The sequence below is a fragment of the Phascolarctos cinereus genome, unplaced genomic scaffold (assembly GCF_003287225.1).
Source record: "Phascolarctos cinereus isolate Bilbo 61053 unplaced genomic scaffold, phaCin_HiC Scaffold_5;HRSCAF=322, whole genome shotgun sequence".
Taxonomy (NCBI): Eukaryota; Metazoa; Chordata; class Mammalia; order Diprotodontia; family Phascolarctidae; genus Phascolarctos; species Phascolarctos cinereus.
In genome coordinates this window covers 21952348-21967091 of record NW_027555958.1, presented here as the reverse complement: position 1 = coordinate 21967091, position 14744 = coordinate 21952348, and the positions used below count along the sequence as shown (strand labels likewise).

At 40.8% G+C, this 14744-nt stretch overlaps 1 protein-coding gene across 16 annotated transcripts in view; it reads right to left on the bottom strand.

Annotated features, from left to right (window-relative positions):
* Window positions 1-14744, bottom strand: part of GTF2I (general transcription factor IIi) — a 94388-nt gene that overhangs the window by 26799 nt on the left and 52845 nt on the right. For 10 of the 16 annotated variants that reach the window (XM_021005817.2, XM_021005802.2, XM_021005804.2 and 7 more), the window contains 4 exons: window positions 14222-14284; window positions 5050-5148; window positions 3116-3181; window positions 899-1082 (listed from right to left, as the gene is read on the bottom strand). In XM_021005817.2, coding sequence (XP_020861476.1) covers window positions 899-1082; window positions 3116-3181; window positions 5050-5148; window positions 14222-14284 — 412 coding nt within the window. The remainder of the gene's footprint in view (window positions 1-898; window positions 1083-3115; window positions 3182-5049; window positions 5149-14221; window positions 14285-14744) is intronic. The other 6 variants (XM_021005806.2, XM_021005814.2, XM_021005815.2 and 3 more) reach the window with 1 other exon arrangement.

Below are 14744 nucleotides of genomic sequence, written 5' to 3'. Positions count from 1 at the left end.
TCTCTATCCAAAATGTAAGACTTGTTTTGGCTTCTCTATACCTAGCCATGCATTTCAGTGTTCTCATTATGTCAGGAAAATATTACATCATTCATATCACATCAGGAGACATGCTCAGCAATATTTTTAGAGAGCCAAACTCTAACTATCTACTTTTAAGCCTGGCTTATTTCCAGAAGATGCCCCTCAAAATCCTAAAATAGCTACTGAGTCAATCTATTCAGGCCCAGAGTTTGGATGAATTAAATAAAGACTTGCGTGCCACATTACTTGCATGAATTGAAGGCGAGAGTCCACGTAAAATTCCATTATAGCTTGAATCATTTACATTAGAGATCATCCTTAAGCACCATGGATAAATAAAATAGTTTGACAGACGTTAAAGATGATGGAGAACAAAACATGAAATACTAATAGGAATGAATGAGGTTTGAAATGGTTTAAGGAAAAGAGTGGGGTATTCAAGGGAAACCCCAAAGTTATGTCTCCACCACTAACCTATAAAACTGGCCTTCTAGGTAAGGAAAACATACAGGTCCATCTTTATCTTAAAGAACATCTAGCAATGAAGTATTTCTCTGGCCCGAGAGTCAACACCTGTACAAAGGTTTGACTATGAAAGCACTTTAGATGCCTTATCAGGTTCTAGTGACAACTCAATGAGGTGGACTGTACAAACAGTTTTATCCCTCCTTTGCAATTAAGCAAACCAAGGAGGAAGCACTTAATAGGCAAAAGGGCCAGGATCTGAATCCAGGTCACCTGAATCCAAATACAGGAGTCTTTCTAGAACACAATAGCCCTTCTAAAATATAGATCCAATTTTTTTCAACAATGATTTCTACAGTCAACTACAAAATGTATGTGACAGAAGTATGTAATTCCAGACCATTCTTACTTCTTAATCACAAACCGAATCCTCTCTTTTGCAAGTAATATCCTCTCCAGACGAGGAATTCCATAGGTAGAGGGCCTTCGAAAAGGAATCCCTTCAGGCAGTCCTTCCACGTACAGGTCCTCAACATGAGACTGGAAGAGGGGGTAAGGGATGGCCACCGGGCCTTTGGCTTTTATAGCTTGAGCTTTAAAGAAAAAGATACTCAGGTCAGAGTATATCAACACGCAGCTGTCTACAAGCGTCAAGAGAAGACACCAGCTTGTTGGCACCCACGCAGTGCTGGGGAATATCAAGAGGCTGGGCCTGCTCAGTGCCACACCATCAGTTTTAGGGGGTTTAATGCAGACGTGGCTGGTGTTCTGGGCTCAAGCAGCCTGCAGATTCAAAACACCGTTAGACGAGGCCAATGCTGGAGGAGGTATGTCAGCACAAGTCCCATTTTAGTTTTTAGATTTACAAAGAGCTTCTTTTTTCTTAGTGGGATGACAGCAGTAACGAGCATCCTGTACCAACTGGGAAACAAAGAACGGGGGCAAGTGTTTATATTATTAGAAAACGTGTAAGATTCGCTTGGCAATCTTATTTTTACCAAGCATTAAAATACAGCAGTTCCTACATTTAACATTCAGGGTTCGTGAAAATGTCCTTAATTTGTTTTCCCTTGAAATAAGCCATTTTAAAATAATCCTTATTATGCAAAAAACAACCCTGCAGATCACCGGATTTCCCAATATGCACATTATGCTCTTTCAAAGAGGCCAACCACGTGTGACTGTCATCACATGGGACTTTCCTCTAATTCTCGACAATGCCAAGAGCTTTCTGGTTAGTGAGATGTGTACAAGGACCAGATCTTCCTGTTCCTAAGCCTTATTTCAACTCCCCTGCTTTGTTACTGAGTAGGCAGTTTTATCACACACTGCCACCACTCACATAACTCGTTTATTTCAAATAGAAATATCCTGATGGTAACATTTACTCATCAAGATGTTTACAGCGTTCAAAATGTCGGAGTATAATCCAATATCACAATTGCTGACTTAGCTTTAGAATAACGGTGGTTATCTTTACTGGTTATTTTCATATCAAAGAAAAACGCTACAAAACTCTCCAATATAAGGCAGTTTTAAAAACAATCGCAAGCTTGTAATATACTAGGACAGCTTTGTTAACAAAAAAAATCATTTAAAATATTTTAAATTATGTTATTTTATAAAGCAAAGAACAAATTTTAATTTTTATCATAATTCAGTTCAATATAAGTTTTACTTGAGTTTATGTAGAAAGGATTTGAAAAGGGAAATGAAACAAAAACAGCAAATGAATTACTTTTTTTCTCCTTTTCACAAAATTTATGTATGAAAGTAAGTCATAAGTTTTGATTTTCAATTCCCTCAATAAGGACAGAAGTGATACTCAGACACTGTAAACTCTTTTCCATAAAGAAGATGGCATTTTAACGTCTCCAAAAGGTTACAGAGTAAGCATTGTTGGAAAACAATTATTTTCACAAAATAACACCAGACAAGCTGATCAAGCAAAACAAACCAAAAACCAAACCGCTTTTAAAAAACGAAGAGATGACTTCATTCGCTAGCTCAGAATTTCATTTCACATTTCATTCAGATAACAGATTGTATCTGATTGTGAGTCGCAGGTATTCCTTTTAAAGGAAACATCCCTGGTTATTCAAATGTAGTAAGTAGATTCTCCGTGCTGAAAGGAATCTATTCATGGTGTTTTATACTCTCATGTAGTTAATGTTTCTTGTCAGCTATCAAATGCAAAAGAAAGATTTCTCTGACCAGAAACTGCTCAAATGTGGAAACTCAGACAGGGAGCACCTCACATACTGTGCTGCAGCTGACCTGTTCTTAGGTGCAAAGATAGGAATTGCTTCTTTCTGGCATAGTAAAACCAGTAAGACACTGGCATCTTTTCTTTCATAAAAGACTCTCTAAAATGAACTTCCTTCATCTTTACCAGTCTCTTATCCCATATAGGAAGCAGTCCATTTGTTAGGGAAATGCGCTGGCCAGCAACTCTAATTTAGCCTCCTAAATGTAACAAAGGCCCACCCACCAGGATTCTCAGACTTTAGCCCCTGCTGAGGGACTCCCAGCATGAAGTCAAAAAGAAATGGCCCAGTCCTGCCAGAGCCAAAGGGACGCCTCTCCCCGCCATGTGTAAAAATCAGCCTTCGCAGCTTAGACATACCGTATTTTCTTTCAAACAATTCTTCGACCTGTTTTCGTAGATCAGTAATTCGAGCATTCCATTTCTCTGAAAATGGAGAAATGCTACATCAGAACATGAGAGAATGAGCCTTAACCAAGTCTAGTAGGGTAAGATGCATAATCCCTCCCCTCCTGTGCTAGTCCTAAAGCAATTATCTAACAAGGTGAATATGATGAAAATGACACCTCCTAACACCAAGGATTTCTGCTATACTTTCTCATAGGTCCTTGCTTTTCTACGCTAAATTGGCCCAAGTCCTCACTGGAGGTGAAAAATGCAGGCAGAAAGGACTATGGCATGTGTACAAGGTTTCAAATGCCCAGTTTCATGAGGCCACTAGGGTTAGATTCCAATTTCCTAACTCCCAGGTCAGTTTTCTCTGTTATTTTAAACAATGTCTTTCTCCTATGCAAATGTATTTTAAAATAAAAGGATGTTATGACCTACTTAGTTAACACACAGTAATTTCCTGTAAGAAGAATATGTGATGAAATATTTAAAGTATTCTCTCCAAACTTGTGAAAAGGCCAAAATATTTTTTTTAAATACAAAAACATGTTATGCTAAGTACACAAATGGTTTCCTTTCAGTTGCTTAACGGGGTGTCATTTATCAAGAAGCAAAACATTTGGTATGTAAAAATGACATACAACGAGGAAATGGTGAAATGCAGAAATGGTTTTTAAGTTTAACGAGAAGATTTCCATCACTTAGAAATACTAATTTCCAAATGAAGCAGTCTGACATTTTCTGACACCAAGGCTATCAGTGGGGCCTTATAATGCAAGATATCCAAATTCAACACTTCATGCTAAAGAGGAGAAACCAACAGGCTTGGGAATGGCTGCATTTTCACAACTCCTATAAATGCATTTATGCCTATAATGCCTTTCTCTCTTTCTGTCACCAAATTTAAGGCAAATTCAAGTAATCTGGGGCAATAAACCTGATGAAGTCTTAAGACTGATAATCATAAAAAACTAATATGAAAAATACTACTTATATGTAAAAGGCACTTTTATATAAAGTGGTTTCAGGACCAAAAAATATTGAGTTTGCTACAATTCCTGGCGAATCTCTTCTAAAAAATACTTCGGTTCACCACTTTTGGTGTATGTCTGCTTAACAAAGCAGGCTGCCCTAAATCCAGAGATGACCATTCAAATGGACTAGGGGTAATTTAAAACTGCATATAACTGAAAAAAGCCAAACTATTCCGGCAAAACAAAACTGCTCAAGGCCACGCTAAATGGTCAGGTTCTCATCCCAAAGGAGATCGTGCTTCTTCCCAGAGAGAGTTGTCTGTCTTACTCAAGTACTAGGGGGCATCAGCACACAGGGGTGCCCTGCAGCCTCCACGTGACTTGGTCGCTGGTCTGAGACTGGTCCCGCATAAGCCTACATGCGCATCCTGCATCAAGCAGCTCGCCCTGCAGAGGTCAGTCCATCCCTTTCAGGCTTTTCCACAGTGGTCCCCTCAGTGCTCCACAAGAAGGAGCCAGCTCTGACAGCCATGACTGAAACTGACCAGGAGCAAGAGTGCCTTGGCCTTCATCCTCACTCCCTCTCCCTAGGTCAGATGAGTGAATGTCTAGTCATTTCTGCCTTAGATTGTCAAAACATATTTCTACTAGGTAGGAGGCAATTGCTCTTCAGGGCCTCCAAATGCTTCCGAAGGAAAAAAACCAGCTTTCATAAGCCTGAAGTATGCTCCAACAGATGGGGACATTCTCGCGCCTCTAATGTGAGGGAATGCTGGAGCTGGTTTTCCAAAAGATTATTCTGTAACAAGAACTTCGAATGTGCAGTTCAGAGAATTCTACATGTGCTTAATCCACTTTTCTTCCCACAACCCAAACAAAGGAAAAGAAATTAAAAAGAAAACCACAGAACTGTTTCAATGTAAAACTTACCGAAATTGAATTCCCTCACTTTTCTTTTTCCAGCATTGGCCGCCTCGTTGACTGGCTCAGTGTTCTTTGGTTTCTTGCTGGGTGGTGAATAGTCATCATCTTAAAAGGAAAAGAGAGTGGTCATTGCTGGAAGTGTCCAGAAATTTAGAAATCCAAGGATAATAAAAAGGCACCCACAATTTAAAAACTGTCAATTCATGAGAAAACATGCTACTTTTTGAAGCTGTTTCAAATGCAGCGTTAGTCATGTTTTTATTTTCCTAATTCACAACTTTAAAGCTCCCATAGCCTCCAATTTTCCCGGGTCTGGATTGTGAACTTTCAAATGGCTGCAAATGGTCAAATCTAGTTTCCTGACAGCAAGCCCAAAAAAGTGTAACAAAAATAGAGGATGACAATGATGGGCAACTAAAGCTAACATCATTATCTTTTAGTCGTCAAATGGAGTTCCGATGAACTAACTGTTCTTGGATGTTACCGTTTGCTGAACAGATGAATGTTCTGAAAGAGGCAGACCCTAAAAGAAACATTCTGGGAGAATGACCAAGTTGATAACCTTTGCAAAGCAGACTACCTTTAACAGCAGGGAAACGTCTACGTGTCTAGTGTCTATCAGTATTTATTTTAATATTTCACTATTGCTTTTTCTCATTTTAAAACTAAAAACCACCAATGTTTTCCTACCAGGCCCAAAACCCCTTTACTTCAATGTTTAAAGAACTGGAGCTAAGCCCTTATCCTTCAGAAGGCTCTAGCTCACACCCTTCTATTGAGATGGGGTTTACAACTTTGTGAGCCCCAGACACAGTGCCTCACTCAGGCCTCAGGGATCCTTTTGCTTGGGTCAGGTCTATCTTTCCCTTACCTCAAAAAAGCCCCAAAGATTTTAGGGGTTGGGGGTGGGGGCCAAGTACCCAGGAAAACCCACAGAGCTCCATACCAGGTGTGACTGAAGCACCCTGCAGGAACAGGCATAACAAATTAGTGCCTGAGGATAGTTCTATGTGCTTATACATAAAACACGACTACAAAACCAAATTTAACTGCAGAGACAAATAGAACCAAATCTGTTAACTAAACAGAAGTGGTATTTATCTGACAAAGAATTAGTGACCTAGAAGTCACAAAGGAAGTAATGAATATGGACTAAACAGAACAAATGTACATCCTTCTAAGAGGTAAAAAGGCCCTCAGGGGCAACCTTGCTCCACCAATAAGATTTGGGACCTTCAGGGATGGGGAAGCGCTCCATCTCCAAAGGCAGCACATTCATTTTTTTTGGAGAGCCTTTTCCTTATCTTAAGCCTAAACAGCCCCACCAACTTCCAATTCATGCCCTATGGGGCCAAATAAAATAAGGCTAATCTCATGGTCACATGACAGCCATTCAAACACTCCAAAGCAGGCCATCAAGTCTTTCTTCTTCAGGTTTCTTTGTGAGAAAAAGTTTCCAACCTGGAAGATTAAACAAAAGGTGACCTCCAACATCATTCAAGAGGTTGTGAGTGGGAGGGCTGCCCTTCCCAGTTCTCACCTTCTCTCTTCCTTGGACACTCCTTACTTAGCCTCCCCTCCAAGTGTCAGAGAGGGAAGAGGGAGTTCCCACACTTAAGGATCACAAATGTTCTTCTTTAGATTCACATATACTCCACCTACTCCCTTGCCCCACAGCAATTTCAGGTGAACAAAAGCAGTTTTTGCAAATTCCCAGTTCAGTGGTTAAAAGGAAAGTTAACACTAGTTAAACTAGACAGATATCTTCACTAGGACAAATACTCCTGAAAAATAAGGGAGGCAAAATTTAAAATCAAAATTCATCTCAACATTTAAAAGAGTCTTTACCTAATCTAAAATTCCTTCCACTTCTAACCTATTACAATTTTTATAATTTAACAGTAACAATTTAATTTTTTTATAAATTTAAAGTAACTTGGTAAGAATGGGGCCTGGTAAGGATGGGAAATGGGGCCTGAAGGGAACTAAAAGACATAAAATGGCCTACTGCAAGTTCAGAACTCAGAAAATGGCAACTCCAAGAAACACAAAGAACAGAAGGACAATGAAATGACAGCTGCAGGACAGCCTGAGATCACCACAGAACTCTCCATTCAGGTTTGAATTAGCTCCAATTTGAGGTCAAGAAATAGGAGTGTGGGGAAGAAGAGGAAGAGCTTTATGTAGGCTCCCTTCAATGCTTCTGAGAAAGAAACTGTCAGCTGCTGGGTAAAGAAAGAAAAAAAGCAGGGCATGAGAAAAGCCATACTTTCTACCAAGAGCTGTCCATAAATTTACCCCACAATGACATTCATTTAAAATACCCTCAAGAGAAATATGTGCTCAAGTAGACAGATACCCCGAAATCCACTGATCTAAAATTCAAGGATGGCCCAAGACAAGATTGTATAATAACAGACATGGTTGGTAGCATCACACTGTCTTGGAAAAGGACAAGAGACCCAAAGTTCACACGTGCTACAATGGGAAGACAGTCTAAAGCAATGTGATGATGAAATGCCAAATGATGTTGGGCTGGGAACTGTCTTCCACCCACTAATCCTGGGAGTCCCCAAAGGCTCTGTCCTAGTCTCTTCTCTTCGCCCTCTCTACTGTTTCTCTGGGTGATCTCATCAGCTCCCATGAAATCAATGATCATCTCTATGCTGATCCAGCCCTAACCTCTTTCCTAACCTCCAGTCACACATCTCCAAATGCCTACTGAACCGAGTCCTAGAGACACCTTTAATGCTACAAGTCCAAAAGTGAACATTATCTTTCCCTCCACCTCCGAACATCCCTGTTATTGTCAAGAGTGCATCATCCGTCCAGTTACCCATGCTCACAAACAAGATGTCATTCTCTCTCGCCAACCCCAACTTGCCTACCTCCACCCCGTACTCAATCTGTTGCCAGGGTTTCTTCTCGTCTTTTGACATTGGTGCCAGCCTGGCAGAGGTCTTCGTCACCTCAGCCTTGAATTGCTGCCCTACCACAGAACGGGATCCCTGGCTCCAGTTTCTCCCCAATTCCGGTCCAACCTCCACGCCCTTGGTAAACTGATCTTCTAAAGCAGTTCTGATGACACATTCTCACCAACTCCCCCACAAGCTCCAGTAGCTCACTATTTGCTGCCAAGGCCAAGTATACAAAATCCTGCCAGGCTTTGTTTAAAGCCTGTGGGCATTTTCTCCTGCACCCGGAATTCTTTCCCTTCTCCTTTCTTTCTCCTGGCCTCCCGAGCTTCCTCTAAGACCCAACAAAAAATCCAAGCACTTCCCAATCTCCTTTAATGCGACCTTCTTTCCTGAGCTGATTGCTTCCAATTTCTCGGTTTACATCTTCTTTGCACACACAGCTGCTGGCATGGTGTCCCTGTTAGACTGGGAGCTCCGGGACAGCAGAACTGGTTTTTACCTCTCTTTGTATTTCTAAGTGCTTAGCACAAGACCAGGTACAGAATAGTTGCTTAATAAATCCTTGAATGGGACAGGCAACTCATCTGTAATTATCATCTTGGACGCTTAGCTGGGGCAACGAGAGGTGGAATGATTGGCCCTTGGTCCAAGTACTTATGTGTCACAGATGGGCACCGAATCCAGGTCTTCCTTACTCCCTGGACACCTCTCTTTAGAGTCTCTAAATAAACAATGCTGCTCAAATTATATTATCCAATTAAAGATCAATTTATTAGTTGTCTGGTTCATCATTTGATTTGTAAGTCTTAGTCAAAGGCGAGTTGCCCATATTAAAATTTAAAAGGCCACACAATTCCCCTGGCTGGGCACCAGTCTCAATCCCAAGTTAGAATGTTTATCAGCATTTCAAAGCAGGAACTGTTCAGGAACTGAAGTTTATTAAGATGGTGCACTCTCACAATTCGGGGTACTTAGGGAGTCTCATGACCCTTTCCGAAAAGGCCGGAAGTTGCTGGTTTCTCTCTTGTATAAAACTTCCAAAGGTCTGACCTTTGAAACAACCAGATTCAGCTTTGTTGTTGCTGTTGTTGTTTTTATGACAACTGTCATAATACCACAGAAATTCAGAAATGGAAGTGACCAAAGAAACTTCTCCTAAGTCTGCATCACCCATTACAGAGAGCCCCACACTGCTATGACTGCAGTCACGCGGTTATTAAGTTAATGAGAGTCCTGGGAAGTAACCTGGATCTCCAGGCTTCTTATCCAATTCTATTTCACCAAATGTGAAGAAAACAACAACAACACAACAACAACTTTCTGATGAATGGCTACTGACTTCAAGTGTCATTATTGAGTTATTTTAACAATTTAAGACAGGAGCACAGAGCTACGAGGCCAAAGGTTCATATGGAAGCAGCTCCACGGACACTGACTGAACATTGCAATGACTTTTCCTAAAGAAAAAAGGTAGAAAAAGGAAGGGAATGGAGGGACAGATTTCAAGTGGTTCGAAGAAACAACTTCCCTAATTTCAAGACTACTCAAATAAATCTGTAACTGGATCACAGCCAGGAAAGAATCTAAAGTATAATTCTGGACTAACACATCTGTTCTGCCTTAGAGACTTTCTCTCCATAATAAACCTTCCGGTCAAGGTACACTCACATTAGTAGAACAAGAGGAGAAGTTTTTTCTGTCCCTTCATGCTATTCATATTTGACATAATAAGATTCTTCAAGATCCCAATACTATGTGTGGCACAGAAACACCAAGTTATAATTAAAATAAAATGCAAAATGTAACATATGGCAGTGAAACACACTTGACATTGTAATCATTACAAATTCAGTCAATATTAGCTTATTCATTCATACTTTTCCTGCATCTTTCAAATACATGGAACATTTTTTCCACTGTAATTACTCTTAAAGTCTGAAACCCTCTGAAATTCCCATTTTATAAAAACCAACTGGCTGCGTCTTTCCTTGATTGTTCAGCAGACATAGAAACGACAAACACAGAATTCTCAACAACTGACAACGAAATTACATCCATCCTAACTATGAGCCATCACAAAACCCTTCCAGGATGAGGGCTGCCATATCTTAAATATAGTGATGCCTATCACATGTCCTGCTGGCTTATCCCACCTTACATACCTGAAAGAATGCGGATGGAAACTACCCGCACACACAATCAATTTTTATACACTACCACCACTCAGAATAGGAATAATGGGTCTCCAATCGTCACAATGAGGGTGACATGACACCTCTTCAAATGAGGGGCTTCTTTCTGGCCAACCTGAGAAAGCATGTCCTAGAGGATGACTGCACAGCTCTGACAAATACTTAAACTAACTGGAGACTCAATTTCGAGGTGGTGTCACCAGGTGGCTCTGAAGTATACAGTCCCTTTTTTTCTATTCTTAGGCAAATGCACTCTAGAAGAGCTGGTCAATTACTGCAGGAATGGGCGTCAGAGGCCACCAGGGAGACAAGTCAAGACATCAGCCTATATTTGCTTCCAGTAATGGAAAAATAAGTCAAAGGACATACTTTACTGACAGTGGATTTGTATATGAAGGACAGTATATTGTTGATATCATTGTTAAATGTATCTGATGAAGTCTCTCAAAAGAGTTTTTTTAAAATGTTATTAAAAACATAAGTTCTTATAAGTAATTAATAAGCTACTAGACTAGTATTTGTTTCTAAAACTTAACAGGCTTGAGAACATTCTAAGATTTAAAAAAATCACAAATGTTACATATGAAACTAGAATGGCCACAGTCTTGAACTGTGTCTCAGGCTGACATCAGTTGTGTTTGTTGGCAAGTGTCCAGAACCATTTTGCTTAAGTCAGCAATCTGGTTTGGCTAACTGATGCCAACCCAAGGGCTGGCACTCAGCCAACCTTTGGAACAGGTCATTTTCAAAGATCAGCTAAATTCTGACCTGTCACTTTGGTCAAGCTGGTGCTATCTGGACATCAGATCTAACAAACAATATATGACTAGCTAATCCAGGAGATAGCTCGCTCCAGCAGTTTAGTCTGAGGAAGGCTCTAAGAGGCCTCTGCTGATGGACAATCTGCCCTCAAAGGACCAGCCTAGCTATGTTCAGAGGAGCCCACGATCTAAGGTCAGCCACCAAACCAAAGCAAAACCACAAGGGGCTGGTTGTGATCTGCATCTGGGAAGTTGCACCTCCACGGATGAAATCCAAGTACCGGCCCTTGTCCAACAACAATAAATGCGGATGCTGAACATCATATCAGGTGGTCAGTTGTGTGGCAACCTCAGGCATGAAACACACGCACACACACATGTACGCACAAGTAACAGGATAATGTTTCAACACGTTCTAAAAGCACTGAGAAGATGGGAGTTCACAGATTCCTTTCTGGAAGACCTCATCCTTCCCCCAGATCAGAGTCTGCAGCTCTTGTGTGGACTGGACGGCGGCACCGAAAGCCAGCTAGTAAACTGTTTTCTCACCCTGGTCAGAGCTGCCATTGAAAGTGGTAACAGTCACCTCCTTGTCCTGTCTCTGCCTTCACTCAGCTCAGTCTACACACAATGAAAGGGCTAGCCACAAATGTTATGCCCTCATCATCATTAAGCCAGGGAGGCCTTGGATTATTAAAACAAAACACTCAAATGAACTTCATCATTCACTCCCTTTTTAAAAAGATCAGTCAAAAATGAAAAGGAGAGAATGTAATTCGAATGTATTTCAAGTCTTCCCTATCTTTTTTAAAAGAAATACGAAGTCAGTTTGCTTGTGGAGTTTAAGCTAGTAAGTCAAAATATTTGCCATTTCTAGGAATATTTCAGCAATTTTATCTTTAAAAAACTAGCAACAGATTCACTTGGCGCTCATTTTAAATTTCTGATGGTGTTAAAACCGTAAAAAAAGTAAGGGACCGTACCCTAAGGCAGAAAGTTTCCAGAGTCAAGGGTCTTTTAGCATGCAGTCTGGGAACAGCCCAGAGTGGACTTTGGCATGACTGACCCAGATCCAAGTGTGTGCTTGGCCTCTGGCTTACCATTTTTGTGTATCCCTGGTTTACCCTGGTCTGCCTTCTGCTCTGCCCCGCCCTCAGGGAGGCACACAGGGTCCTTTCTGCAGCCCTCATTTCCTAAAAGTTCTTGACTCTTCTCCCCAGACCCTGCTTTCAGGGTTCTGGACGGCTATCTATATTAAGAGAACACATTCTGTCAGGTTAGGTTTCCAGTAATCAGAATATTTGTTGTCAATGACCAACCCAAATATTAGCTGGGAGGCTCACCTACAGTTGGCTGGTCACTAGGTGATGAATATCTTGGACATGGTGACGTATCAAACAGATTAAAAAAAAAGGAATGATAATTTTGTTTTGAGAGGGAGGCAATCGAGGTTAAGTGACTTGCCCAGGGTCAACTGTAGTGTCTACTAATATTTGAGACTGAGTTTAAACTCAGGTCCTCCCAACTCCAAGGCAGGTGTTCAATTCACTTTGCCACCTAGCTGCCCTGGGAATGATAATTTTTAAAATTGCTCTTAAATACAGGTTATTTGCCAATAGCTGCAACCTTACTAATGTTTTAAAAATTTCTTTTAAATTATAAGCCAAGAAGATACTGATTAAAATAATATTTTTTTTTCCCCCTGAGGGTGGGGGGGTGGGGAGGAGAGTAGAGATCTGTGATTCCGTTGGCATACTCCCTTTCTGGTGAGGAAATGCCTTTCTTTCTATTAGTGTAGATCATCAGCTGTTTTTCTACTTACAGTCTCAGGTGGGGCAAGCAGTGGATCAGAGCTGACTCCAAGGAAGGACACCCTCCACCTCGCTAACTTCCCTAATTCTGATGGGGCTGGGGGGAGGGGCAACAAAGAGGGAGAGAGAGAGAACTCTCTTCCTGTGACTGTCCCATAAAGGACATCTCTGATGACACTTTTTACACAGTCTGTTAATGATAAATGTTTCTCAACTACTTGTTAAAGCAAGTAGATCCCCTACCTGGATAAATTCCAAAGTATAAGACTGTTTTTAGTGATTTTCGGTAAAACTCTTCATTCAGACTGTTCTCCTCCAATCTGTCTAAATTAAGTCCAGTTTCACTGACTGTTAGAAGCATGCAAAAACAAAGCTGAATGGGGAACTCTGAGACCAGGAACAGTGGGTGTCGGGGGAAAGAGAGACACTGAGGGAGACAATGTCATTTGGAGACACCAAGCAACTCGCTGATCATTTCAAACTCATGCACTTTAATCTGGTCTAGGGCAAGCACAGACTGCATCCCAGCTTCAACAGCACCCATTTCGAGTCCGTCACCTGCCATCCACGTCTGTCCTTCACGAATGCCAAGGCCTCCTCACCTGACAACCCAGGTCCTTGAAGGCCACGTGAACCAAGCACAGGACCTCGAAGGGCTGTCTCGGCTGAGTCACAAAAATGCATGTGCATGCAAAAGCTCAGCCAGGGGGATGGCACAACTGTTGTCACAGCCTCAACCTCTGTCAATTTGGCTCCAGGAACCCTTAGAGACCGTTTGCCAAATTACAAAAGATTGTCATCTGTGCCACAAAATGATGCACCCAGAGTGAGTAGTTCTTAAAGATCACCAATCTTTCAAAGGTGCAGTGATATTTTTGAGATCTCCTCTGAGCTACAGCTATAAGCAATATTGCTTTAAAAGAACAAACATGGAGGGGTCATCTTATGAAGGAGACTAAGGTAAGTATTATAAAACGGAGCTCCAAAGAGACATATATACATATAAATACACACATCTCTTCACTTAGTTAAAAATACTTTGAGAGTAAGAAGAAAATGCTAAGAGATTATGAGTCTGCTGCAGTATTTGCAAAGGTTGCATGCAATCACTTAATGAACAACCAGAATTTCTTCTTAGAAAAAGATCTCTAATCTCCCCGTTGTACTCTACATTAAGAGATGGAATGATGTGGTGAAGTACAATCTAGTCACGTTTCTGGTTGTGGTTAGGATTTTGGCTTGTTCAAAGGATGGTTTCTTTTAGGTCCAACCTGTGGGCTGATGCCAATCTGCATGGCGTAGAGACGAAAATCCCACAGCATTGGGGTGCCCCTCATGGCAGGCAGCCTGCGTTTGATCACACATACACACTTACAGAGTCCAATTTTTTCCAAACATCCTCTCAAAAGAATGAGATGCATATTTCGCAATGTGAATGTGACAGGTCTTCTATGGCTAGAGTCAAATTGTTGAATTAAGGCTTTTAGACAACTAACCTTCAATAGTCACCTCAACTTCAGGGTCCTCACTTGTTTCTGAAGGGGCATGCTGGGTAGAATCTTGAAAAAAATAAAATTCTAAAATGACATTCATTATTAAGCATTCTCCACATTTCCCAACATTTTCCAGATTTGATATTCAAACAGCAGCCTTTCCTGAAAGCCCACTGACATTGTAATGTATTTTCTACACACTATTCATAAATCTAAACAAAAAGATTTGTTCATAAGCCTTTTTAGAGGCATAATGGGGGGGGAGATGAGAAGTAGAGATTTCCAGATTCTAACAAGTGCAGAGATGCTTTCATTAATGTAGTCAGCAAATTTTTGTTACTGGTTTAATAGGATTACCATAATCACAGATATTTTCCCATTGTCACCACATGGATTACTAAAGCTATAAAAACAAATCTTTCTTCCTTGTGATTGATATTTTCCCTCATCTTTCTTTCTTAAGATAGGAGTGATTTTTATTGTTATTTAACAATTTCTTGTGACAACACATTATAATGTCAAGAAA